The sequence below is a fragment of the Myxocyprinus asiaticus genome, chromosome 46 (assembly GCF_019703515.2).
Source record: "Myxocyprinus asiaticus isolate MX2 ecotype Aquarium Trade chromosome 46, UBuf_Myxa_2, whole genome shotgun sequence".
Lineage (NCBI taxonomy): Eukaryota > Metazoa > Chordata > Actinopteri > Cypriniformes > Catostomidae > Myxocyprinus > Myxocyprinus asiaticus.
In genome coordinates, this window is record NC_059389.1 from 7637374 (window position 1) to 7662745 (window position 25372).

The 25372-nt window shown below is 37.2% G+C and overlaps 2 protein-coding genes across 7 annotated transcripts; one reads left to right on the forward strand and one right to left on the reverse strand.

Annotated features, from left to right (window-relative positions):
• Positions 1 to 112: 112 nt before the first annotated feature.
• On the reverse strand, positions 113 to 3308 carry rag2 (recombination activating gene 2). Its single transcript, XM_051689704.1, has 2 exons — positions 3175 to 3308; positions 113 to 2097 (listed from the first exon to the last, which is right to left on the reverse strand). Exon 2 carries the CDS (start codon positions 2081 to 2083, stop codon positions 491 to 493), a length of 1593 nt encoding a protein of 530 aa, XP_051545664.1. The 5' UTR covers positions 2084 to 2097; positions 3175 to 3308; the 3' UTR covers positions 113 to 490.
• Positions 2748 to 21704, forward strand: iftap (intraflagellar transport associated protein). Of its 6 annotated transcripts, none has more exons than XM_051689718.1 (8): positions 2752 to 2770; positions 3340 to 3399; positions 9702 to 9844; positions 9955 to 10127; positions 12129 to 12203; positions 13037 to 13103; positions 18207 to 18346; positions 19572 to 21704. In XM_051689718.1, exons 2-8 carry the CDS (start codon positions 3368 to 3370, stop codon positions 19680 to 19682), a joined length of 741 nt encoding a protein of 246 aa, XP_051545678.1. In that variant the 5' UTR covers positions 2752 to 2770; positions 3340 to 3367; the 3' UTR covers positions 19683 to 21704. The 6 variants fall into 6 exon arrangements, with proteins under 6 accessions (XP_051545683.1, XP_051545678.1, XP_051545679.1 ...); XM_051689719.1 differs by having other exon boundaries at positions 3340 to 3384; XM_051689717.1 differs by lacking the exon at positions 2752 to 2770 and adding an exon at positions 3199 to 3218.
• Positions 21705 to 25372: the final 3668 nt, after the last annotated feature.

Consider the following 25372-nt stretch of genomic DNA (forward strand, 5'->3'; position numbering starts at 1 on the left):
ATAAGACAGACAGCTGACATTAGCACGGAGGTTTCCTTTGGCGTCAAGTCAAGAAAGAACATACTGTATAAAGAAAAAAATCAATTTTAATAAGCAACATGAAAACATGAAGGAAAATATAATCCATTTTATTGAGCTTTTTTTGATCAGCTTTTTAAGCAGACAAACACATTCTAGAAGCTGTTTTTCTACATTTTTAAAAAACAATAAATCATCAGCTTAATAATAATAACAGGCAAATGATAATGAGTAATGAAAGTAATCATTTAGTCACATGCAGTCCCAACTTATAAGCTTATTCATTTAATCACCATTAAATTTCTGTCCTTTTAATCAGCCTGAAAAATACACTTCTCCGATTTTTTGCTAATATAAAACCCACAATAAAAATTATTACAATAAACAATGTAAACCAAGCTTTGTCCGATAGGAATACATTTTTAAACACATGTTTCATATTATGAGATGATATAGGGAATGTAACAACAACTCAATCAAAAAGCCTTCTGATGAAACTCTTCTTTGCTGGGGTAATTTTCAGTGACACTGGAGCCTTGCGGTGGGTCATCTTCATTGGGACTCGCTTCAAAGGCAACAACTGGCGTGGTGGGGTCATTTCTTGCTTAGGCAGGCCTCCGTGATCCAGGCAAAAGTACTTGCTGTTGCCTTGAGAGAGGTGGAGCAAAAGGCTTTCAGATAGCTCCATGCATTGGGCATGGACCCAATGTCCACCTTCACCCCTGGAGCAGAAAATCATTGCAGGTCGGGTGAGCTCAGTAGAGTAGTAGGGCTCCCAGGTGTTGGGGTCTACCTGGCAGGTGAGGCAGCACTTGATCCAATAGCCTGTCTGCGATTCATCCTCCTCATCTTCCTCATTGTATGTGTCACCCTCTCCATCACTACTATACTCCAGCTCATGAGGTTCTCGGCCAAAGTAGAGCTCCTCAGAGTCTTCCAATGGTGCTGAGTCCTCAAAATCAGTGGACTCCTGACTGCAACCCTGAATTGTCTCGTCTCCATCTTGTTCATGCTGGAAGCTCACCTGGTAGAAGTGGTAGGCATCTGGTGGGACTGGATTTCCTTCTGATGGGACTGCCATCAAAGCACGTCCTTTGCCCAAGGCTCCACCAAACCAAGTACGACTATGGCATATCTCGGTGGTCCACTGCGGGGGTTCACGTGGCTCCATGTGTACTCCGACATCATCCAGACCAACATAGGTGCATTCCATTCGCTTTTGGGTCTCGGATTGGTAGCCACCGATAATGATGTACTCATGGTGGCCAATGGGAGTGGCGATGGCACTGGTAATGGCCAGACCATCATGAAGAACATCACAAGTGATAACAGGGCTTCCTAGGAGAAGCTCCACATGCAGGCGTATCAAACGAGGTGGTCGGCAATCAGAACTGAGAATGTGGCCACCTAGGAAGTAGACACAGTCCTCTCTCGCCAGAGCCACATGAAATGACTGGCCATCCGTAAGCTCTGGGAAGGTATGGGCCGAACTGCAACCAAACTCCAGGTCAATAAGGAAAACTTGTGGTGGACAGTCCACCACACTGTTCCAGTTCTGTGTGGTTCTCTCAGTGGGAGGCATGTAGGACCTGCCGCCAAACAAAACGCAAGCGGTCTTTCCTCGGCTGTGGATCACACTGATGGTGTGTCCGTATCGACCGCTAGGAGAGTCTCCAACCAGCTCTTTCTCTTGACATCTCAATGTAACCTTACGGTTGCATCCTCTGCTGTCTACGCTTAGAATGTAGAGGCTTGAGGACAGCTCATTGTTGGGTGTTCGCCCACCATGAATGAGGTAGCATTCAGGACTGCCATCATGAGGTTTAAAATGAGCTATTGCTGGACATCGAAGGGGAGGGAGATAACAGGAGTTGTTTGAGAAAGAGATGGCACGAAGCTTGAGTTCTCCATCTTTTAGACGCACACCAAAGATCCCAGTTGGACATGAACGTTTCGGCCAGCCCTTTTGACCAAAGAGGTAAACATCACCCTCCAGCTCTAGTAAGGAGCAGCCTGGTTGCACAAGTCCAGCACAGTTCACAGCAGTCACAGACTTTAAGGACATCCTTATGCAGGTACCTGTGTAGAATAGAATACAATAGAAGTTATTATAAAGATTTTTTTTTTTTTTTAGTTCAACTTATCATACAAAAACACATAGCATAACGATAATATGGATATGCAACAGTCACATATTGGTCCATATAATATAATAACACAACCCGCACCACAGTAAATAAAGGCTACCGCTCCAACCACATACAGTATGCTCAACCCATTGTTAATACATACATTTGGCCCCAGTCATCAGATATTGTACAACTCCTCAATAAATGTCCAAGAAGTTATGCAATATGTGATTGGGTTGGGTTGAAATGTATGTATTCACAATCAGTTGAGTTCCTGTATTGATGGAAAGGTTTATACTGTATGTATACTTCTATGAAAAAAGCAGTAAAATATAACTGAAAAATTTCTCTTTTTTCTTCTTCTATAAATCTGTAGTATATAAACATTTTCTTAAAAATTACACAATGATTCTCAGGTGAATTACACGGATTGAAGAATTTGATTAAAAACAACGCGGAACCATATCACGATTTCCCTGTTTCCCTGAGAACACGGAAGCGGACAGGTTGTAGTTTTTCCTCCCCCCTTTCCCATTCACAACTCACGTTAAAGTTGCAATAAAAATACTACATTTCCCAGCATTCTGTGCTGAAACTGGTCTTTCTCGCGCTGCATTAAAACGGTAAGTTTGAGGTTCTCATTATGCGCTCTGAACACGCTCATTTCACAATTTCTTTAAACATTCAACAGCATTTCTACTTTGTGACACTTTTTATTTTACATGTGTCTTTAGCTAAAAATATTAGCTAGGAAAATCGCATTAAACAAGCAAAATGAGCAGGACTGGCTATTAATATCAGCGCAGAATGACATTACTCTATTGACAGCAAAATAAAGATTAAAGCTCAAAGCTTTTAACAACCAATCTTTATACATTTTTACATATATATATTTATGGATGTATTTTTTTTTTACATTACTATACATTAAACAGAACATTACAATGGCATTGTTCCAAAACATTTTATATACTGAATATATAGTAACTTTCCCTAATAACTTTCTATTTGTCTATCTATTCCTTACCTCCTTGGTAGTGCACTCCGAAATCTGAAAGCTGTTTGTTGCTGGTAACTTTTATTTCAGATATATAAAAACAAATGGTTTAGTGACAGTGGATGAGGCTCAGTGTTTGTGAAGGTTGACTGGCTCATCTTGAGGTTAACTGTCTGTAACTGTTGCTTTCAACAGGTGGCTGAGCACATCACACAAAGTTTGAATGAAAACAAGGACAAAGTCAGTGCATCACTGGTTTGTATGTTGATGTGGACTTTAAATGTGTGGTTTGTAGCTGATGATGATTCAATCAGCTGAAAGATTCAACAGACTGATATAAATTAGATGCAGTTTTTGCATGTAACTTCACAGCTGGAGTGTGTAAACTTAATGTGGATCTCCAATATGCTCATCTTGCAGGTGATGCATAACTGATTTAAGTACTGTATAAGTCCAAATTTGTTTTAGTGTGTCACCATCAAAAAATGCTAAACGATTCCTGTTTAAATTTAAAACATAATTTGGAACCAATCCTAAAGGATTCTTATGGGAATGTTCTATAAGAATTCCAATGGGAATTTTCTCTAAGAATTCTAATATGTATTAACCCCCACCACCATTCTAACACATTCTAAACAACATGACAAAATGCCCATGTAGGACATCAAAATAAATAAATTGTTCAGAATTCCACAGCCTTGGCCTTAACTGACTGGTAGCCACACATTTATATATATATTTTTTTAAAGAAATATTACATAAATAGTACTCCAATAGTACTCTAATCAGTTAAGAATGATAACAAAAAGCCAGTTTATCTTGTAGGATCTTATTCTATTCTTAAAGGATTCTTATTGGATACCACTAAGATTGGTTCAATTATAATATACATTTTAATAGGAATCCTGTACACATTTTATGTGGTTCTTGTTCAGGGTTCATATTTAGTCTTCTGTTCTCTATATCTTGGCATTGCACATTTCAAGCAATGCCTTGAAGAATACATTTTTGGAATCACAGAGATGTTCTCTTTAAGGACAAGACCCTCCAAAACATGCTCTTTATAATGGATCTGTAATAGCATATCATGTCACTGTTTAATAAGCTGTTAAAATCATCTTGCCGTGTATTTGAGTTGTGTATGGCACAATGTTCGGTGAGGAACAGAATGGTTCTCTCTTATTACACCAAATACCAAATACAGAGTGAGTCACACATCAAATTTTGGCAGGGGGTAGTTCAGAATTGTAAAGATACTCCTTATTTCCTGCAGGCTTATATTTTCATTAGCTGTTTCTGCTCGGCGGCTCCTTAAAAGAAAGGAGAGGAATTAGGAGACTGTTATTTGAAGAGAGAGAGATAGAAAGAACAGCTGTGCCTGCCCTATTAGCATAATGTTTTTATGTTTTGGGGAGCTGTGTGTGTGTGTGTGTGTGTGTGTGTGTGTGTGTGTGTGAGAGAGAGCCCTCATGCAGTTGTATATTTGTTTTGGAGGCCAATAGATTGTGTGTGTGTGTGCGATAGACGAAAGAGCATGCAAAACAAAGAGCCATAACCACGTGTGCCTGAAAGAACAGTAAAAACACAAACAGCCAGGCACCTGTGTCTCTGAGCTAGTGCTGAAGAGCAGGGCCTGTGTAGATGAGGCTCATCGGCTCCCCTGAGGCACAAAAGAAAAGAAAAAATTCCTCCGGTGTCTCCAAGCGCACTGCACTGGCAAGCTTTATTCTTGCAGTCAAACGCTCTTACATGGCAGTGTTCACACTTACAAATGTAGTAAAATAAACCTGTTGAGTCCTGGAGGAGATCTGCGTATCGCTGATGTAAATAAATGTCGCCGTTAGCCAGGTCTGCCGCAGAGAGACATACCGAAACGAGAGAGCAATGTGATGCATTGCAACAAAACTAGAACGTCCCCATTATCCGCAATAATCAACGAAGATGTAAAGGACTTTCAGTGTAGACGGCTTCATTGATTATGATAGTAGCAATGTTTCTCACAACACGTCTAAAATCCAGTTCATTTTATTAAATCAGTCCGTTTGGAAAGTTTTTTCAGTTAGTTCAAAAACAGATTTACAGATTCGTAAGTCATCTCAAAAGTGTTTCCAAGAAGTCACATAGTGACATTTTAAGTGTTCTTTTTTTGGGGGTAATAAACATATAATTAACATCTAACAAGATTTCGTATGAAAACGCTTTGATTTTGCTATGTTTACGCCTCTTATCGGCACTGGAACAGTGTTTTCCTCCACTGAAAACGGAGACTTTCGAAAACACACTCTACACTCGCATACTTTGAAAAAACTATGTTTTCAAACTCCACACTAATGTGTTTTTAGATGAACGTACTTTGATTTTGCTATGCCATAGTCCCTTTCAAGGCAAGTTAGTCCACTCTGCGGGCATCTTGGGTATGCTCTTGCGCAAATATTTTCTGTGGGTACAAGCGGCATGAAAGTACAGCTCATATGTACTTGAAGGTGGAAAATCTCCAAAATGGTTGGTCTATATTACAATCAAATAACATATTTTAAATCAGCAGTAAAATCTGATAACAATGGTGTCATAAATTGTGCTTCTTTATCTCAGATCATGCTAAAAAAACGCTATTTGTCAGGCTGGACCAGCTAATGCCCATGCGCATTCTCGAGTTAACTAACAGGCGATGTCTGTATCTAAAAGGTGATTGGCTCTTTTAACTGTAAGGCGGGACTTTTATTTCTACATCTGCCATTTTTGGCTTACCAATTTCTCCCATTAATATGAATAAAAGTGCTCCGTCTCTCATCCACACTGGAATGGAATTTTCCTCCATCGAAAATGGAGACTTTCGAAATGGCTCCCCAGTACTGAATTCTTTGGAAAACTGCATATTCAGACAAAACAAAAGGACATTTTCAAACTCCAGAAAAATCTGTTTCCGTTTGAAAACTCAGTTTTCAGTTTTAGAGAGCGTTTTCACGTGCTTCATTTTTGGTGTTGGAAAACGGCTTTCTAGTGTGGTGGCGTAAATATAGTGAAATCAGTGCATTTTTAAATGCATTTACGTTAATTACGTTAACATGCATTCACGTTATACAGGTGCATCTCAATAAATTAGAATGTCGTGGAAAAGTTCATTTATTTCAGTAATTCAACTCAAATTGTGAAACTCGTGTATTAAATAAATTCAGTGCACACAGACTGAAGTAGTTTAAGTCTTTGGTTCTTTTAATTGTGATGATTTTGGCTCACATTTAACAAAAACCCACCAATTCACTATCTCAAAAAATTAGAATATGGTGACATGCCAGTCAGCTAATCAACTCAAAACACCTGCAAAGGTTTCCTGAGCCTTCAAAATGGTCTCTCAGTTTGGTTCACTAGGCTACACAATCATGGGGAAGAATGCTGATCTGACAGTTGTCCAGAAGACAATCATTGACACCCTTCACAAGGAGGGTAAGCCACAAACATTATTTGCCAAAGAAGCTGGCTGTTCACAGAGTGCTGTATCCAAGCATGTTAACAGAAAGTTGAGTGGAAGGAAAAAGTGTGGAAGAAAAAGATGCACAACCAACCGAGAGAACCGCAGCCTTACGATTGTCAAGCAAAATCGATTCATGAATTTGGGTGAACTTCACAAGGAATGGACTGAGGCTGGGGTCAAGGCATCAAGAGCCACCACACACAGAATGTCAAGGAATTTGGCTACAGTTGTCGTATTCCTCTTGTTAAGCCACTCCTGAACCACAGACAACGTCAGAGGCGTCTTACCTGGGCTGAGGAGAAGAAGAACTGGACTGTTGCCCAGTGTTCCAAAGTCCTCTTTTCGGATGAGAGCAAGTTTTGTATTTCATTTGGAAACCAAGGTCCTAGAGTCTGGAGGAAGGGTGGAGAAGCTAATAGCCCAAGTTGCTTGAAGTCCAGTGTTAAGTTTCCACAGTCTGTGATGATTTGGGGTGCAATGTCATCTGCTGGTGTTGGTCCATTGTGTTTTTTGAAAACCAAAGTCACTGCACCCGTTTACCAAGAAATTTTGGAGCACTTCATGCTTCCTTCTGCTGACCAGCTTTTTAAAGATGCTGATTTCATTTTCCAGCAGGATTTGGCACCTGCCCACACTGCCAAAAGCACCAAAAGTTGGTTAAATGACCATGGTGTTGGTGTGCTTGACTGGCCAGCAAACTCACCAGACCTGAACCCCATAGAGAATCTATGGGGTATTGTCAAGAGGAAAATGAGAAACAAGAGACCAAAAAATGCAGATGAGCTGAAGGCCACTGTCAAAGAAACCTGGGCTTCCATACCACCTCAGCAGTGCCACAAACTGATCACCTCCATGCCACGCCGAATTGAGGCAGTAATTAAAGCAAAAGGAGCCCCTACCAAGTATTGAGTACATATACAGTAAATGAACATACTTTCCAGAAGGCCAACAATTCACTAAAAATGTTTTTTTTATTGGTCTTATGATGTATTCTAATTTTTTGAGATAGTGAATTGGTGGGTTTTTGTTAAATGTGAGCCAAAATCATCACAATTAAAAGAACCAAAGACTTAAACTACTTCAGTCTGTGTGCATTGAATTTATTTAATACACGAGTTTCACAATTTGAGTTGAATTACTGAAATAAATGAACTTTTCCACGACATTCTAATTTATTGAGATGCACCTGTATGTTATGATTTCAGCAGTTTTACCACCAAATAAAGTTTTGAGTTTCAAGAGGCGAGTGACTGACAAAGACTTTGTGAATCAGTTCGATTTTGTCATTAATAAGAGCCAGTGTGAACTACCAGAATATCCCCATTATCCGCAATAAACTGCAAAGATTTTGTGCACTTTTGGTGTAAACAGCTTTGTTGATTACGATAGTAGCAGAGTTTGTAGCAACACGTCTAGAATCTGATTCGTTTTAGTGAATGAGTTCAGGTCAGTGCGGACAGTTTGTTTAAATAAGTTAGTTCAAAAACAGATTTACAGATTCATAAGTCATCACTCAAAAATTTTCCCAGAATTGAAAATGCATAGATTTTGCTACGTTTATGCCTGGCTACGTTTGCTATGTTTACCTTCACCGGATACAGAGACTTTTGACATTTAGACATTCTTTGGAAAACAACTTATTCAAACAAAATTTCACCAAAAGTTTTCGGTGGAGGAAAACACCGTTCCAGTGTAATGAAATCGATGCTTTTTTAAACAAAAACTTATTAGTGTGGACGTGGCCTTAAATTCTGCTGTTAATTACTGTTTTCATCTAAGTTATGTAGGTTTTATAAAATGTGGGGTTAAATGTCACGTTACGATTCCTCGCAGTTTGGCCAATTGGCGAATTGATGATTTTGCGAAGTTCGATCTGGTCATTAACAAGAACCAGTTTAACAAAACGATTAATTCGATTTTTATCTTTATTGGATGAGGAAACATTTAAATTTTTTCTTCTAAAAAAAAAAAAATTACTATGTAAACAGTTAAAATGCACTGAGAAAGTAGTATGCTGCATTGTTGTCACATGACCTTACTATGTTACATGTTTTATTCAGCAAGTTGTGTTCAGTTAGATTACCTCGGAAATAAAAAAACAGTTAATTTGTATTTATAATCCAATTTTGTGTAAATATTTATTCTTTACAGTGTGCTCAGAATACATACAGAAAATTTGCATACACTGCACAGTACAGTATAGTAATAGAAATAGTATAAGTAGTATGGTACAAGTAGTATGCTATTCCGAACATAGTCAGCGAGAGGGAAGAAGAAGGCCAGTGTTACAGCTCACACCCGAGGCCATGCAAGGATTTGCGCTGTATTACTGATAGAGGAGAGTAATTAGACTCAGGTGTAGCACCTGTTTCTGTCCCCGCTAATGTTGTGCCACCTGACGATGGTTCTCCCCGGGGCCGAATTGACGAATGACAGAGCGACAGCACAGAGGTTTTGACTATGATTGCCGCCATTCTTCATTATTTTTTTATGTCATGGCAATCACTGCCCGTCCCCCTTTCCAACTGTCATTGATTGTAATTAAGCTGAACTTCACAATGATAATTTCATTCCAATCAGGGCTAATGTGACTGTAATGCCTATTGCCGGGTCATAAGTGACCTGAAGAGAAATGAGCCTAGCTGGATCCCTTCATAATTTTTTGTATTTTGTCATGGTTTTTGCCAATGTATACGATTCTTTTATACTGATACTTTTGCATTTGTCTCTTCTTCAGGCTCTCTGGCTCTTCACAGAGCAGCAGAATACAATTGTCTGTCCTGTTTAGGGTGTTAAACGTTTTTCAGTTTTGAAAGAGTGACTGTAATTGTTCTGTAATCACATTCTAGAAATTGAAGCTTGACATCAAAAACATTCAACACTTTAATGGAAGTGACAACCAAGTTTTGAGAACAAGTTTGGTTGATATGTGCTGTTTGAAAGGAACCGTATTTGGTACGGTAAATGCTGGTAAATGCATTGTCAAATGCATTGTCAATCCAAACACTGTGTGAACGTAGCCTCTTTCTCTCAGCAATTTTTTTTTTCTGATTGTTTTGTTTCTTTCTCTCTCTTTGTCTGATAGGTTTGACAGGATGCCAGGTTTAGTTCAGGGCTCAGTTGAGGAACACCATGACCAGACCATGACTGAAGCTCTGGAGCAGTTTCTTAACTCCCCAGAGCAAAATTACGAGCAGTTCCTGACCACCTTCACCTACCTGATGCCAGGTGAGCCTTACTGAATGCCAAACAAATCTTCTCTCCCCTGAGACGTCCTCAGACGGATGTATTGTATCTTTGCCTGTGGTCTTTGGTCTCACTGTCGTAACCTATTCCAGAGAACGAGAGGGATCCATGTTTGACTGTCCCTGGAGGACATGGAGACTCATCCCACAGAGAGATGGACAGCAGTCGAGAGGGACAGAGAGATGGAGTGACAGAGACTGAGGAGAGTGCATTCCAATTGGAAGGACAGGCGAATCGCTGCTCACCGCCTGCTGATCAGGAAGAGGTCAGAGCCTTACACACACACACACACACACACACACACACACACAAACAAATCCGACTTATGTCTGACTGTTTCCACCATCGGGCTAAACAGTTCTCATCGCAAAACCATACAGTTCTGTGCAGATCTGGGCCATTTGGCGCAGTTACAGTTTCTTTTTCCACTGTGGTGTGTTGAAATCAGGAGAATATCTGTAACAGATCTGTCTGTTGGCAGCGGCGGCGTGAGAGGTAAACATTGGAGCAAGTGCACTATAGAGGATAATCGCTTGTTCCAGTTTTTAGGACTGCTTTTCCCCCCTGGTTTTACTCTGCTAACACACAGAAAAGACACGGCCCATTTTGCAAAAAGGAAAGAAAAAGACTAGAAGTTTATCATCATGAGGGCTCGTGTATGCCACCGGACATGAACATGCAGAAAGGTAAAAGTTCCCACACTAGCTAAAAAAGATATTTATTGACAAAATATATTATACGTATTATATGAAAAAAGTATATGAGAATATATTGATATATTTAGTTTTAACGAGCTCATAATATGCTTCCCTGATGAAAAAGGCATGAAAAAAATAAATCTAGGCTACAGTAACAGTTGTAGTAATCCTTTTATTGTAATACCATCCTCATAAAATCACGAAGATACACTAAACATACACTATTTTTTATTAACTTCAGCCAAATATTAGCAAACTTGCCAAGCTAGAAACAATTAAAAGCACTATAAGTTACATTGGCGTTGGCAAATTGACAAACGTGAGTCGCCACATACTAAAGCCATTCCACCAGCATTGTTGAGAACGGTTGAGTACCGCTAAGCTCACCGTGCAGAGAGCGGTTTATAATGGTGCCATGCCGAATCATGCTCAAGTCGAAATGCTACTGTAACCGTTCCGTAGCATGCTCAGAACCGTTCGGCCCGATGGTGGAAAAGTGGCTATAGAGTGTTTAGGGTTGTCTCTTTGTTTTGGGCCAGTAAATAACCACCTAGCAACCACATAGCATGATTCTGGTAACCAGTCACAACAACCTAGCATTGTGGTGGTAACTTTTGTATGGGCAAGCACCACTCACATATTTTGCAGAATACAACCACCTAGCAATCATAAAGCAATGACATAGAAACATGACAAAATACACTCAGAACACCTTAGCAGCCACATAGCGACACTCTAGCAACCACCAGAACTCCCTAGGAACCACTTAGAAATAAGCTAAAAACACTCAAAACACCACATGACAACTGCCTGGCAACCATCCACAACAACCTACTGTAGCATCATGGCTAGGTTGTTGTGTATTGTTTTGTTGTTCTTCTTCTGGTAGAGCATGGTGCTAACAAAGCTGTGGTCATGATGCATATTGATACAATGTATACCTTAAGTGCATTGTAAAGGCGGTTACACACCAGACGAGAAGCGCCACGACGTGTTGTGGGTAGGAGACCGCACAGGTTTCAAACACATGGCATGTCAATGTGGTTCAGGTGTAAATGTGGTGACGACTTTTTATGAGTAAGTACTACTCACGGTTTCTTCTGAAAATGTAAAAAGGTCTCCCATCTTTTCTCTGTTTTCCCTCTTTCTGATGTATTTCTGCTCCTATAATTGGAAATCCTTCTCTTAGATTCTTGGACGGCTTCATTGAGATGTGTATTTTGGTTATTTGTCTCTGCGTGTGTGTGTGTGTGTCAGTGTGTGAACGGTGCTTAAGACTCCTGCCTGGCTCACGTATTGATCTCAGTGGGGCTCTGGCGAGCCTCATCACTGGTTACTGTCAATAATACAAAGCACATCAGCCAACAGCACAGGCCAGTCAATGCTAAAAGAGCCTCTGCCATACTGTATGTAGCTCCTTGTCACCGGCAGAGAAAAACAGCTGTATTGATTATATTGTTGTTTTGATTGTAATCACAACGGTTCACATGGGAGCTGTCATTTCAGAGCGTCGTTAAATGAAATTAGATAGTGAAGGTGAGTTTATGAGTTTGTGTGTGTTTATACAGGTGGTGTTGGATGGTGGATGTGTTGGAGGAAGACTGGGGAATGCAGGGAGGCCCGATCCAGGAACACCTGTGAAGGTAAATGGTCAGATGTTGACATATAAAACCTCAGTTGAAGGCCTGTTCACACCAAGAACAAAACAACTCAAACTTAATTAGAAATAAGATTTAAGTAGAAATTTTCAGCACAAAAATCAATCTCTCTCTCTCTCTCTCTCTCTCTCTCTCTCTCTCTCTCTCTCTCTCTCTCTCTATATATATATATATATAAAAATAATATTTATATATTTTTGGTGCTGAAAATTTCTATTTAAATTTTGGTTAATCTCCCTTAAATTCAATGTGACATGCCATTCAAAACACATTTTACTTCCATAATGTGATGTATTTCAGGGTACAACACTATCAAGCGGGGCTGGATTTTATGTATAGTGAATTGATTGGATGATAAAAAGTGGGCATTCTGTACCAAAATGGAGCAAGTTTGACCTGAAACAATGTCTAAATGAAAATATTGCTCAACATCATCCATTAGGATAAAGGGAAAGTTGTTGCAGGTTATTTCATTTTGATTAAAGATTACGAAGACTCTTTTTCTGTCATCTTTAATAACATTCACAGTTGAATCTTTCACAAAAAGACTAGGAATGTGCATTTAGAATGTTAACAGGGTCAATTTTGATTCCATGTCTTTTATATAATATATTTTTACTCTCAAAGTCAAATTAAAAACACATTATAAACTCATTTACTCTCATTTCAAAGTATAAAATTATTCTTTTTTTTTCTCCAAAATGTGCCATAGTTAATGAATAAATGAATGTATAAAATGAATATACAGATTTTACTACTTGTATCTACTGATTTTTTTTTTTTTTTTTTTTTTGTCTTTTCTGTTTTTTTCATGCCAGTTTGATAATTATATAGGAGATTTGGAGGAACACGGTGAAGACGAAGAGGAACCCGTTGATGTTACAGGTGTTTGTTTCTCTGAAACTCAATATTATGTGTGTATACACATATACAAATGCAGTTTACACATATTTAGTTTACAAATGCTAGATTGTAGAGGTTCAGATTCATAGGATCTTATTCTTTTGTTACGGAAAGCAGATTGCAGAGAATTTCTGTCATCCTTTTCGTAATTCACAGTAGCTTTAAATGGAATCTGATCCAACAAATCACAGCTTCTCATGTTGGAATAACCTGTATGGATACACTTCAAAATGTGAAAAGCGCTGCATGCTCCCATAAATATTCTTTTCATGTGCATATGTGTGAATTGCATGGGATCACCTTACCTATTAATAGGGTTTAGTGGATATCACATGCACGCTATTTTTTGTAATTAGGGCTGTCTTACAGCTTGATTTAAATATATTACCATTTATTACACATATTCAATGCATGCGAATTCTAAAGCGCTCCCTGGTCATTAGAGCCGGGGGCAAATGCTCGCTGTGCAGGCTTGTAATGAGACTGCACATGTACCAGCTCATTTCTGCAGTGCCAGAGTGACTCATTTAAACACCGATGAGCAGTTTAATACAAAAATAAATTAATATGAGGAGAAAAGAATCTTTTATTGGAGGGGCTTTGTGTTTAGAGGAGGGCTTCCTCATTTTGTGGTGTTGCCTGTGATCTGATTGATAATACAGGAGGAAAGTATGAGGTTTGTGTAAGTAGAAGTCATTAGGTGTCGTGTTTAAAATGGCAAGCAAATCTGCTGAATAATAAAGGTGGAGGCTGAACTTCACCCTAATTAACATGAATAATCACGCCGATGCTGGGGTTTTCAAAAAAACAAGGGAACGAAAAGACAAAAGAGAAAGACAGAGTCTGAGATGGCAACAGCAATAATTGCCTTCAATGACACGCCAGCGCTTACCACAAAATTAATCTTCAAATGGGTCGTGGGGTCGGTAGCATGAAGGCGGTTCTGGTGAAATTGGATCAAGGTTCGAAAAAAGCCACACAATAATCGCAGAGTGCCTGCGGTTTTAAAGAAACAGTTCACCCAAAAATGAAAATTCTGTAACCATTTGCTCACCATCATGTCGTTCCTAACCTGAATGGCTTTCTTTTTTATGTGGAATACAAAATACAAATATAAATATCCTGGTCTGTCTTTTCAATAAAATGTCAGTGGATAGTGCCTTACTTTAAAGCTTAAAAAAGACCCAAAGTATCATAAAAGAACTCTATGCGACTCATGTGTTATATTAGGTTATTTATATTATATTGTTGTGTACGGAACAAGACAGCACTGACAATGCAATAAAGCTATCATCTGAACACAACAGCAACTCCGACATCAACACCAGTGCTGTTTATTTATTTACTATTTAGTAAAACGTTTTTTCATGATACATAGCGTTGTCACGTCCGCTAATTTTTTGACACAGGCAAGAAAGTCTTTTAGTGGGCGGGCGTAATGACTTTAGGCTATAACAGTTGTGTCATGTACTGGTTATGTAGCTGACACACTTCGGGCCAAGACGAGGAAGAAGAACATTGTCGGAAACTTAAATACGAATGACCATGATGTCATATGTCCACTAAAGATGATGAATTTGTGGCAAAAAGAGGACGCATACCTTATGTAGGATTAAAACCTAAACTGAGTATACTTATTGAACTTCAAATTAAAATGTAACTTACCTTGTTGAATTTTCTTGCAATCAAACAAGTTATGTTTACATTTATTCTTGAGGTCTAACAAACATGCGGAATGCATTTCCTTCCCCATTAATGGTATGAAAATTATATCATGCTAAATATCGATATCAACCGATATGGAAAAAAAAAAAATATTGTGACAATATTACTGACCTTCACGGTCACCTTGCCGTCACCGCAGAGCTTAAGAGGTTAAAAAAGGACCAAAATAAAATTCAAGTCATTTTTCAATGGAATTTAGAGAAGCTTGTTTACTGTTGCATGTTCATGTGCGCTATAACAGAAGCTCGCTTAAAGTGGCTTGCATGTGCATGCGAGAACCTGCGTTGTTTACCGCTAAAAACAATGTAAGTTCTCGCGTGAACGCGTGCCACTGTAAACAAGCTTCTCTAAATTCCATTGAAAAATGTCTTGAATTTTATTTTGGTCCTTTTTTAATCTCTTAAGCTCTGCGGAGGTGGGGTCAGGAGTGTGTAATAATTTTACAATTAAAATGTAAAAGTAACTGGAAACATAAATAGTCATATGTGGTACCATTTGAGAGCTTAGAATCTGAACATTTCACAGAAGTCCATCATTTTTGCATTTATGTTACATAAAATAACAAGATAAAACCTGAAATCATCCACGTCGCAAATGAGTGCCACCCTGTTGTAATGATGTAGAAATATGAACATGAATATAAAAGTTTTTTCAAATAACACTAAAAAGATAGGATAAAATAATTGATTATAAACACATTATTATTTATGAATTAGGACATCTTTTTTTATTTTATTTTTAATTATTATTTTTTTTTTTTTACTATAAATTAATAGCAATATTTTGGAATTAGCCCACTGTATGTGTAAGGTGAACTTTTAAATATGGGTGTGAAAAATTGCAGGCGGCGGCCAAAATATGCAGCAGAGTTTAAGGGGCTTTAAAGTGAGGCAATATCATCTGCGACTGTATTGAAAAGAAAGACTTCGATATTCATTAAAACATCTCCTTTTGTGCTCTGCATGACAAAGTAAGTCATACGGGTTTGGACCAATATGAGGGTGAGTAAATAATGTCAGAATTTTCAGTTTTGGGGGAACTATTCCTTTAATGAAACCTGCTTCTCCATGCCATTCAAGGAGATTCAGCCTCCAGGTTAATTCATTAGCGGCATGCAGCCTGTTCCTGTGTTTCCTTAGTTAGCTGATTAATGACCTTGTTTGTGATAGCATGTTGTTCAGAAAGCAGCTCTGAAGGGTAAAGGTGTTTTTAGAGGTGTGCAGATTCCATAGAATGGCATATCTACACACAGTGTGACGTACACACTCGAATGCACACAGAAATGCACATTTCACCTGCAGATGCCTGGTACTTACCCAGCAACTTCAAATATGACTTTAAATGTGCCAGTAATTAGCTGTTTAATTAAGATCCAAATCAATCACACACTTGCCAAGCCTGATGTCTCTCTCTCACACACAAACTACAAAAAAAAATATATATATATATATATTATGTGATTGATAGATTTATGTGCTAATAAGCTGTTGTTATGACCTTTACAGAGATAAAGGTCATAACAACAGCTTATTAGCACATAAATCTATCTTTTGTGACACATTAAAAAGCTAGTTAACTCAAATATGAAAATTCTGTAATTATTTACTCACTCTTATGTTGTTCGAACCTATATGGCTTTTTGTATGGTGCACAAAAAAATATGTTTTTTGTGGAATATCCTCAGAGCTGACCTTTATGGTATTGTAAGGCCTCCCCTTTAAAGGGATAGTTCACCCAAAACTGAAAATTTTCGACTCATTTTCTCACCCTCATAACATCCCAGATGTGTATGACTTTCTTTCTTCTGCGGAACACAAACAAAGATTTTTATAAGAATATCTCCGCTCTGTAGGTCCACACAATGCAAGTGAATGGTGACCAGAACTTTCAAGCTCCAAAAATCACATAAGGTCAGATAAAAGTAATCCATAAGACTCCAGTTGTTAAATCCATGTCTTCAGAAGTGATATGATAAGTGTTGTAAAAAAAACAGACCAATAATAAAGTCCTTTTTTTACTATAAATCTCCACCTTCACTCTCACTTTTGCATTCTTTCACATTTTGAAAGTGAAAATGGAGATTTATGGTAAAAAAAAAAACTTTAATATATAGATCTGTTTCTCATGCACACCTGTCATATTGCTTGTCAAGATATGAATTAAACCACTTTTTTTGCACCTTGACAGCCACTGGTCACTAAAAGCTTTCATCATATGGACAGAGGAGCTCAAACATTCTGTAAAATATCTCTTTTTTTTTTTTTTTTTTTTTGCACTGAAGAACGAAAGATAGTCATACGGACTTAATGAGTGAAATATGACAGACCGTTTCCTTTAAGAATTCACTTTATGTGTAGAGGGGAATAGTATTAACATATCCTCATTGCTCTTTTAATAACTCTGTGGAAAGGGCAATTGTGTGTGTATGTGTGAATGAGAAAGGGTTTTGAAGATACAAGTTCTCAGTAGTTGCAACGGAAACTTCATAAAGACTGACCCCATGAATAAACATTATAACCTCCTTTATATGTGTATTATCAGATAGACATTAAGATGTATGCAAATTCAGTGTTAAAAAAGTGAAAGAATGTGCATGTATGCGTTTGTGATATAAAGGAACAGTTGACCCAAAAATGAAAATTCTGTTATCATTTACTCAACGACACCATATTGTTTCTTTTGTGGACCATAAATGTTACATTTTCAAAAGTGTTGCAAGATGTGTAGCTTCAGGTTTAAAATCAGTGATAAAACGTTTTCTTTAACCTATTGTACTGTGTTTGCATTTTTGTAATTGAACGCAAGCACGAATTAGATTTGAGAGCTACAATAAAAGGGAAACGTTTTTTGCATAACTACTTCAATTTAGTTCTGTTCATCACCAAAAGCTACTTTTTGTTAAAAACTTTTGTTATAAAGGAACAAGCAGCTCAGACATTCTGCAAAATAGCCCCTTTTGTGATCCACGGAAGAAAGTAAGTCTTACAGGTTTGGAACATTATGAGGGTGAGTAAATGATTACAGAGTATTTTTTATTTTTTAATGAATTATCCCTTTAAAGTTCTATTAACCTAATACAAGAATGTTTTATGACCATTGTAACAAGCTCCTTAAACTTCTAAACTTTAGTTGATTTCTGACATACCTTGAAAAGGATTATGTCAGAACCCTAACCCTGCATTGACAAGAATCGGGTTGATTAAAAAGAGTTGTACAGATATTCATCACACAGGTGTGTTATTCTATAAAAGGACCTGTGTGTAAAGGGAACTCTGTAGAGTGCTGACTGACCACTTTGTGCAAAGGTCGTCTATTATTCATATGTGTGTCTTTTTGTGTATGTTGCCACCTCTTTGTCAGACACATGTGCACTCCCCGGTGAGGTTAAAGAGGCTATGATACCTGCGTCCTCTTCATCTCTCTGTCACCATACACTGCTGGAGATATCCTCTACTTTCACAGACCAGAAAAAACACATTCTCAGTGTTGTTGAGAATCAGGTATACACAATGTGGCTCTTTCTAAAGCTTGATTTTGGGTCTGTGTTCATTCGTTGTTTAAAAAAAGAAAAATCTAAAAATGAATTATACTTTGAATGTTTGTTTTTTAAATGTAAAAAGAAACCAACCTGGTCTTATAAAATCACATTAGTATACCTACATTTTTGCAAAAGGATTTTTACGTGGCTCATTGTACGTACTGTGGCAGTTTTCTGATGAAATGAACACAAGGTTTTAAAACAACAATGATATCAGAAAACTTTTACGATAGCGCATGACTTGTAAGGAGATACATTTGAAAATTTGCATTACATAACCAACTACATTTACAAGCTTTTTCAAACACAGTCGAACTGTGCGGTAGCTCAACTAATAGAGCATCGCACTTGCTATACAAAGGACCAGAGTACGAGTCCCGAAGAGCATGCGAGTCGACACGTGAGTTAAAAGTGTCATCGAAGCACCACAAAATTACGTGGTTGCTTCAGCAATTGTATTTTTCATTTCACATTTGCTTTTATGACACCATCAGTTAGGTTTAGGTTTAGGGTAGGGAGGTAGATTTTGTTTATTTAAAATTCGATAGATTAAATTTAGGGTTAGGTTAGTGGTAGGTTAGGTGAATATTTCAACTTGGAATTGCCATATGAGTAATGAACCATGTGATGTAATTTTTCAATGTGACTGTCGCCACAGTCACGTCATTTTTAGGACAGATGGCTGTTTAATTGCCTTTGGGATGAGTCTTAGCCTCTGGCGAAGTTTTGATGGTGTCTGAAATTTGTTTTTCAGTATGATGGCACTTCTTTTTTCAGACAAAACATGGCAACACTTGCACACCTGATGCTTTGTACGGTATAACAATTTTGCGCGTAAATGAGGATGTCAGAAGTGAAGTGGACTGGTGATTTTAACCACCAGTCAGTGCTGTCAATCTTGTCCAGAGGCTTAGTTACAATGTCATACAATCTGACATAAGTGACAGTTAATGTTGCACAGCCTCTCTTGGCTTCTACCAAAGATCTTACTGGGATCATATAGTGCAATTTGATAAGCAACAATCATAAAAGAACAAAAAAAAAAAAAAAAAAATTTGTACAGTGTACACCAGACTTCTAGATTTAAAAATGTCATGCAGTAATTGAGGTATTGAGATACTTTTGCGTTTGCTTATTCAGACAGTCTCTGTGAAATTAATCTGTAAAATGTTTTTGTTTTTTTTTAGAATGAAAGCAATGAGGTTGTTGCTTTCCATCTGGATGAGAACTTTGATTACGACCAAGTTGTGCTGTCTCGCAAATATCAGATCCAAGAGCAGAATAGCGGATCATCTTGACCATTTGAATTGGTTGTTGCCAGATTTTGGCAAATGCTTTTAACATCTAACAACTATGGGTTTACAGAGTTAAGTCATCATTAAAAGTATCAGAGACATTTTTATTTTGGCACTGAAGAAGACGGAAGACAAATGGTCTGTGCAAATCAGCCGTTTGTTGGGGACTTAAACATCAATGTATGAATCATCATTTTCAAGGCTCTTCAGTCTTGATGAGTAAACAAACATTGGCATCACAGTCCCTACAGAGCATTTAGCTCATTAAAGGCGATTATAGAGAAAATACTGCAGCCTCACCCACAGCCTAATTTAAAGCCTGAAATTCACCCAAAAATAAAAATGATCATATATCAATTATAATTGTCATTTACTCCCCCTCATGCATCCCAGATGTGTATGACTTTCTTCTGCTTTCAAAATGTCAAAGAATGTGAAAATGATTTATGGTAAAAAAAAAAAATAAAAAAAAAGGACTTCTGTTTCTCACCCACACCTATCAAATCACATTTGAAGACATAGATTTAACCACTGGAGTCATATGGATTACTTTTACGCTGCATTTATGTGAGTTTTGGAGCTTCAAAGGTCTGGTCACCATTCACTTGCATTGTAAGGACCAACATAGCTGAGATATTCTTCTAAAAATCTTTGTTTGTGTTCTACAGAAGAAAGAAAGTGTTACACATCTGGGATGGCATGTAAATAATGAGAGGATTTTCATTTTTGGGTGAAATTTCCCTTTAAAGCAATAGTTCACCAAAAATCATTTATTCATACTCATGTTGTCTAAGCCCCAAAAAGGACAACAACAACAAAAAAAAGCACCTTGAAAGTACTTTACCATAAAAGTAGTCTAATAATTTGAGTTAATCCAGCTATTCTGAAGGCATACGTTAGCTTTGTGTGAGGAACAGGCCAAAATTAAAGTTGTTATTCAATGAGAATGTTCCCCTCCGATGTACCTGTCAAATCTCATGTGCACTTCTACATATTTAAACTTGACGTGATCAGTTATGACAACATGCGGCAACCAATGCCATTTGGTGTCAGTGATGTCTAGCCTGGCGCAGTGCATCTTTGTGCTCCATATTTTAGCGTAGTACAGGATAGGGAAGATTTTTAGTGAATAACATTTTAAATCTAAAACATCCAGTCCAATTTTAAGAATTTCACCACAAATAAAATGACCAGTAGCAAGCTGGATGTTTTTAGTCTTAAAAGCCCCCACTTATTCCATGTTGGCCCCAATGTGTTCTGAGTTTAATATGCATATTCAAAACCGACCAAACTAAACATTTCTATTTGGTAGTACAAATCAAATTGTCATTATTGTTGTTGCTAGCAAGGTTCAAAAGCTATCAAAGGTCATTTTCTAACTCAACGGCTCAAATAGAGGACCTGTCGCATAACTCTTTTCTGAGCTTCTGACATACTTGGAAAAGTAATTAATTTCTCGTCTTCTCAACCTGTGTCTTACTGTGTTTTATTCACTGGAATTTTTTTTTCTGCCTAAGAACCTCTTAATAAATGTGCAGAACAGGCTGGTCTTTGAAAAGAATCTGTTCCTTTCTCTGGCTTGATCGTTTATTTTGACATTTCATAGAATGTCCGAATGTAGCTTAAAAGAGTTTTCTAGCTGTTTCCCAGCATGTTTCCTAATTTTCTCCAACCCTTGTTTCATTACTAGTTTTTTTTTTCCTCTTCTGAGTTTCTTTGTACCCTGTGGCCTGGTGTCTCTAAAGCAACAAAAATAGTAGTCTTCAACATATTAATGTTAATTTACCTGTTCTAGAATATCAAGAGAGAAAGTGTGCATATTTAAACTGCCCTTTGTCTCTACGGCTGTGAATTTTTAATGTCCGCTCCTGTCATACTCTTAAAGCAATTAGTGGACTGAGGGGTTGAAACAAGGCACAAAGAGACAAGACCTTTACAGTGCACTGCAAAGAGCTGTTTTAAAAGGTAAAATTTCAGTGAACATTTTATATATATATATATATATATATATATATATATATATATATATATATATATATATATATATATATACACACACACACACACACACACACACACACACACACACACACACACACACACACACACAGTGGGTTCCAATAATCCAGTGCATTTTTATAATATTATATGATTTTTTTATTTTTATTTCTTCTTCACTTTAAATCTTAAATTTTATTTGTTTTAAAATTGTTAAAATTCTACACCTTTTTGTTTATTGCCAGGTTTAAATAATAAAAAAATGCGATCAGACTTTTGGATCCCACTGTGTGTATGTGTGTGTGTGTGTGTGTGTATGTATGTATGTATGTATGTATGTATGTATGATATATATATATATATATATATATATATATATATATATAGTGGGTTCCAGTAATCCAGTTCATTTTTATCATATAATATGATTTTTTTTAAATTTATTATTATTATTCTTCCCTTTAAATCCTAAATTGTATTTGTTTTTAAAATGTTAAAATTCTACACCTTTTTGTTTGTCATATTTAAATAATAATAAAAAAATTTGATCAGACTTTTGGATCCCACTGTGCAAATACAGTCAATATAGAGGCTTACATTATCACCTGCAATTTAAAGCTGTTAAGAAGGTGTTTAGTATTTTAGGTTTTACAAAAATAAAGTTCATGCTTTATTCTCAGCATGAGCTCCAAAGATTTACAAAGTGGACAAAGTGCAGGAAATATCTTTATTTGTCAGTTTCTTAAAGGGATAGTACACCAAAAAATTTAAATTAATACAATAAAAAAATTGTCATTTACTCACCTACATGTTGTCCCAAACCTGTATGACTTTCTTCAGTGATTTTAATATGTATGTTAGTCTCAGTCACAATTCATTTTCATTGCATCTTTTTTTCCATACAGTGAAAGTGAATGATGGCTAAACATTAAAGACTAAAAAAGTCCTGCTTTAATTTGGTCTCAACAATATGTAATCAAATAAATATTTGATTGAATGCCCTTGCATGTCGATAAAAAAAAGTGTTTATTGCCTACTTATTGTGTGTGTTTTATTTGCGAAATCTGCTTAAAGTGGTTTCTTCTACTTGGCTGGCCCTTTTGTTGCTAAGCAATAACATGGGGCATTTGAAGATCGCAGACCACTGGGATGGCAGCACTTTATCATGGCGTAAACCATGCCTGCAGCTCTGCATCTGTTCAGGATTCATTTCAGTTGCGCGCAGGCCTCGCATTTGCTGCCAGTCCAAATATCTCTGTTTCTCAGCCAGACATTTCCAGGGAGAGTTTGAATGCCCTACCAGGTGGATGCTCCTGATTGCCAGGTGGGGTTCCCATTGCGGTCCGTTTAACATCGTAGATCACAACCACGACTCTTTCAGTTACAGCAACCAGAGAGATAGTGACAAAGATAAAGGGGGCAACCCCATTCCCTCCCCCGCATTGCAAGCCAGGTGTGTATGCGAACCAGAAAAAGTGTTTTGTGGGGCACCAACAGTCTTTCTCAGGTGATAAAGTTAAACAGAATCTTTTAAGAAGGTTTTGACGATGTTTCTTTAAACTTTTGCCATGTTCCAGGCTGCGTGCCAGATCCTCTTTGCTTCTTTTGAAGGCCTGTTCTGCATCTTCAAAAATGCTGAACTTAATCATGCCTCTAATAGCTCATTAATAGGCTGTTTAAGTTTTGATCATCCATTAATTAAATTAAAAATGTATCAAGGACACATTCACCCTGCATAATTATGAACTGCGGCAAATGAAAAGAAAAGAGAAGCATTCTTAAAGGAATAGTTCACCCAAAAACAACATTTCCGTCATTATATAGTCCCACTCATTTTATTCCAGACCCTGTATGACTTACTTCCATGGAACACAACACAACAAATGGAGATGTTAGGCAGAATGACAGCCTCAGTCATCATTTTCTTTCAATGTATAGAAAAGAAAATGCAATGAAAGTGAATACTGAGACTGTCCAGCATCTCTTTTTGTGATCCATGGAAGAAAGAATGTCATACAGGTTTAGAACAACATAAAAGTGAGTAAATGATGACAGAATTTTCATTTATGGGTGAACTATTCCTTTAAGTAAAAATGAACGAGAGGTCACGCTATTTTGTGAATAGTCACAACTAAAGAGCATTGTTACACACAATATGCGACAGAGTACCCATTTAGCTGTGACTATATTCACAATATTGCATTATTTTGTGTATTTTATTATTGTAGTGTATTTAATGCTGTATTCATATTGACCAATCCACATTCAGGACGGAAACTGCCCATTTTTAAGTTAGAAGTATTTATTGTTTCCGAGGTGTACATTTTTACATTTTGATAATTATGATGGGGACAATTTTTTAAATATATGATATTTTTTAATTTTTTAATATGTGTACAGATTTGTCTGAAAATTCCCTTCCATAACATGTGGCTGGAATGCTGTATTCACACTGACATCCGCATTCAGGACCATTACATTTTATATTATTTAGTTGTTTCAGAGGCATCATTTTTTCATTTTGATAAACAATTATGATTTATATTATATCATATTAAATATTTAGGGCTGTCAATCACATTTTTTAATGGAATTAATTTCATGGTATGCTGATTAATTAATCAAATTAAATACAATTAATTGCATGCATAAATATTTTCTGAGAAAGCCCCTCAAAAAAAAAACAAAAACAAAAAAAATAATATATATATATATATATATATATATATATATATATATATATATATATATATATATATAATGATTCAAATAATTAAAATGCATTATATTATTTTGGCACACAAGTGAAGCATTAAAAAATACAACATAAAAAGTGGCTTTAGAATGCAATATATTGTTTATTCCATATAATTTAACATAAGCCTATCATTGGCCTACAGTTCACAGCATGTACACCTGCGTCAGACGGACGCTTTTGGAGCGTCTCGGTAGCGTCGCCTCATAAACATACTGGCTGAGTTCGGATTTGCATACTGCCATACTACTCATAGACACATATGGCAGACATACACTGCCTGGCCCAAAAAAAAGTTGCATACTCTAATATTTAGTTGAACTGCCTTTAGCTTTGATTATGGCACACATTTGTCGTGGCATTGTTTCGACAACCTTATGCAACGTGGCAACATTTATTTCCATCCAGAGTTGCATTAAATTTTGGCTGAGATCTTGTATTGGTGATGGGATAGTTGAACCACTCCATAAAGTCTTCTCCAGCACATCCCAAAGACTTTCAATGGGGTTATGGTCAGGACTCTGTGGTGGTCAATTCATGTGTGACAATGATTCCTCATGCTCCCTGAACCACTCTTTCACAATTTGAGCCCGATGACTCTTGGCATTGTCATCCTGGAATATGCCCGTGCCATGAGGGAAAAAAAAATCCATTGATGGGATAACCTGGTCATTCAGAACATTCAGGTAGTCAGCTGACTTCATTTTATTGCTGCATAACATTGCTGAGCCTAGACCTGACCAATTAAAGCAACCCCAGATCATAACACTGCCTCCAGAGGCTTGTACTGTGGGCACTATTCATGACGGGTGCATCGCTTCATGCACTTCCCTTCTTACCCTGACGCGCCCATCACTTTGGAATAGAGTAAATCTGGACACATCAGACCACATGACCTTTTTCCATTGCTCCACAGTCCAATCTTTATGCTCCCCAGAAA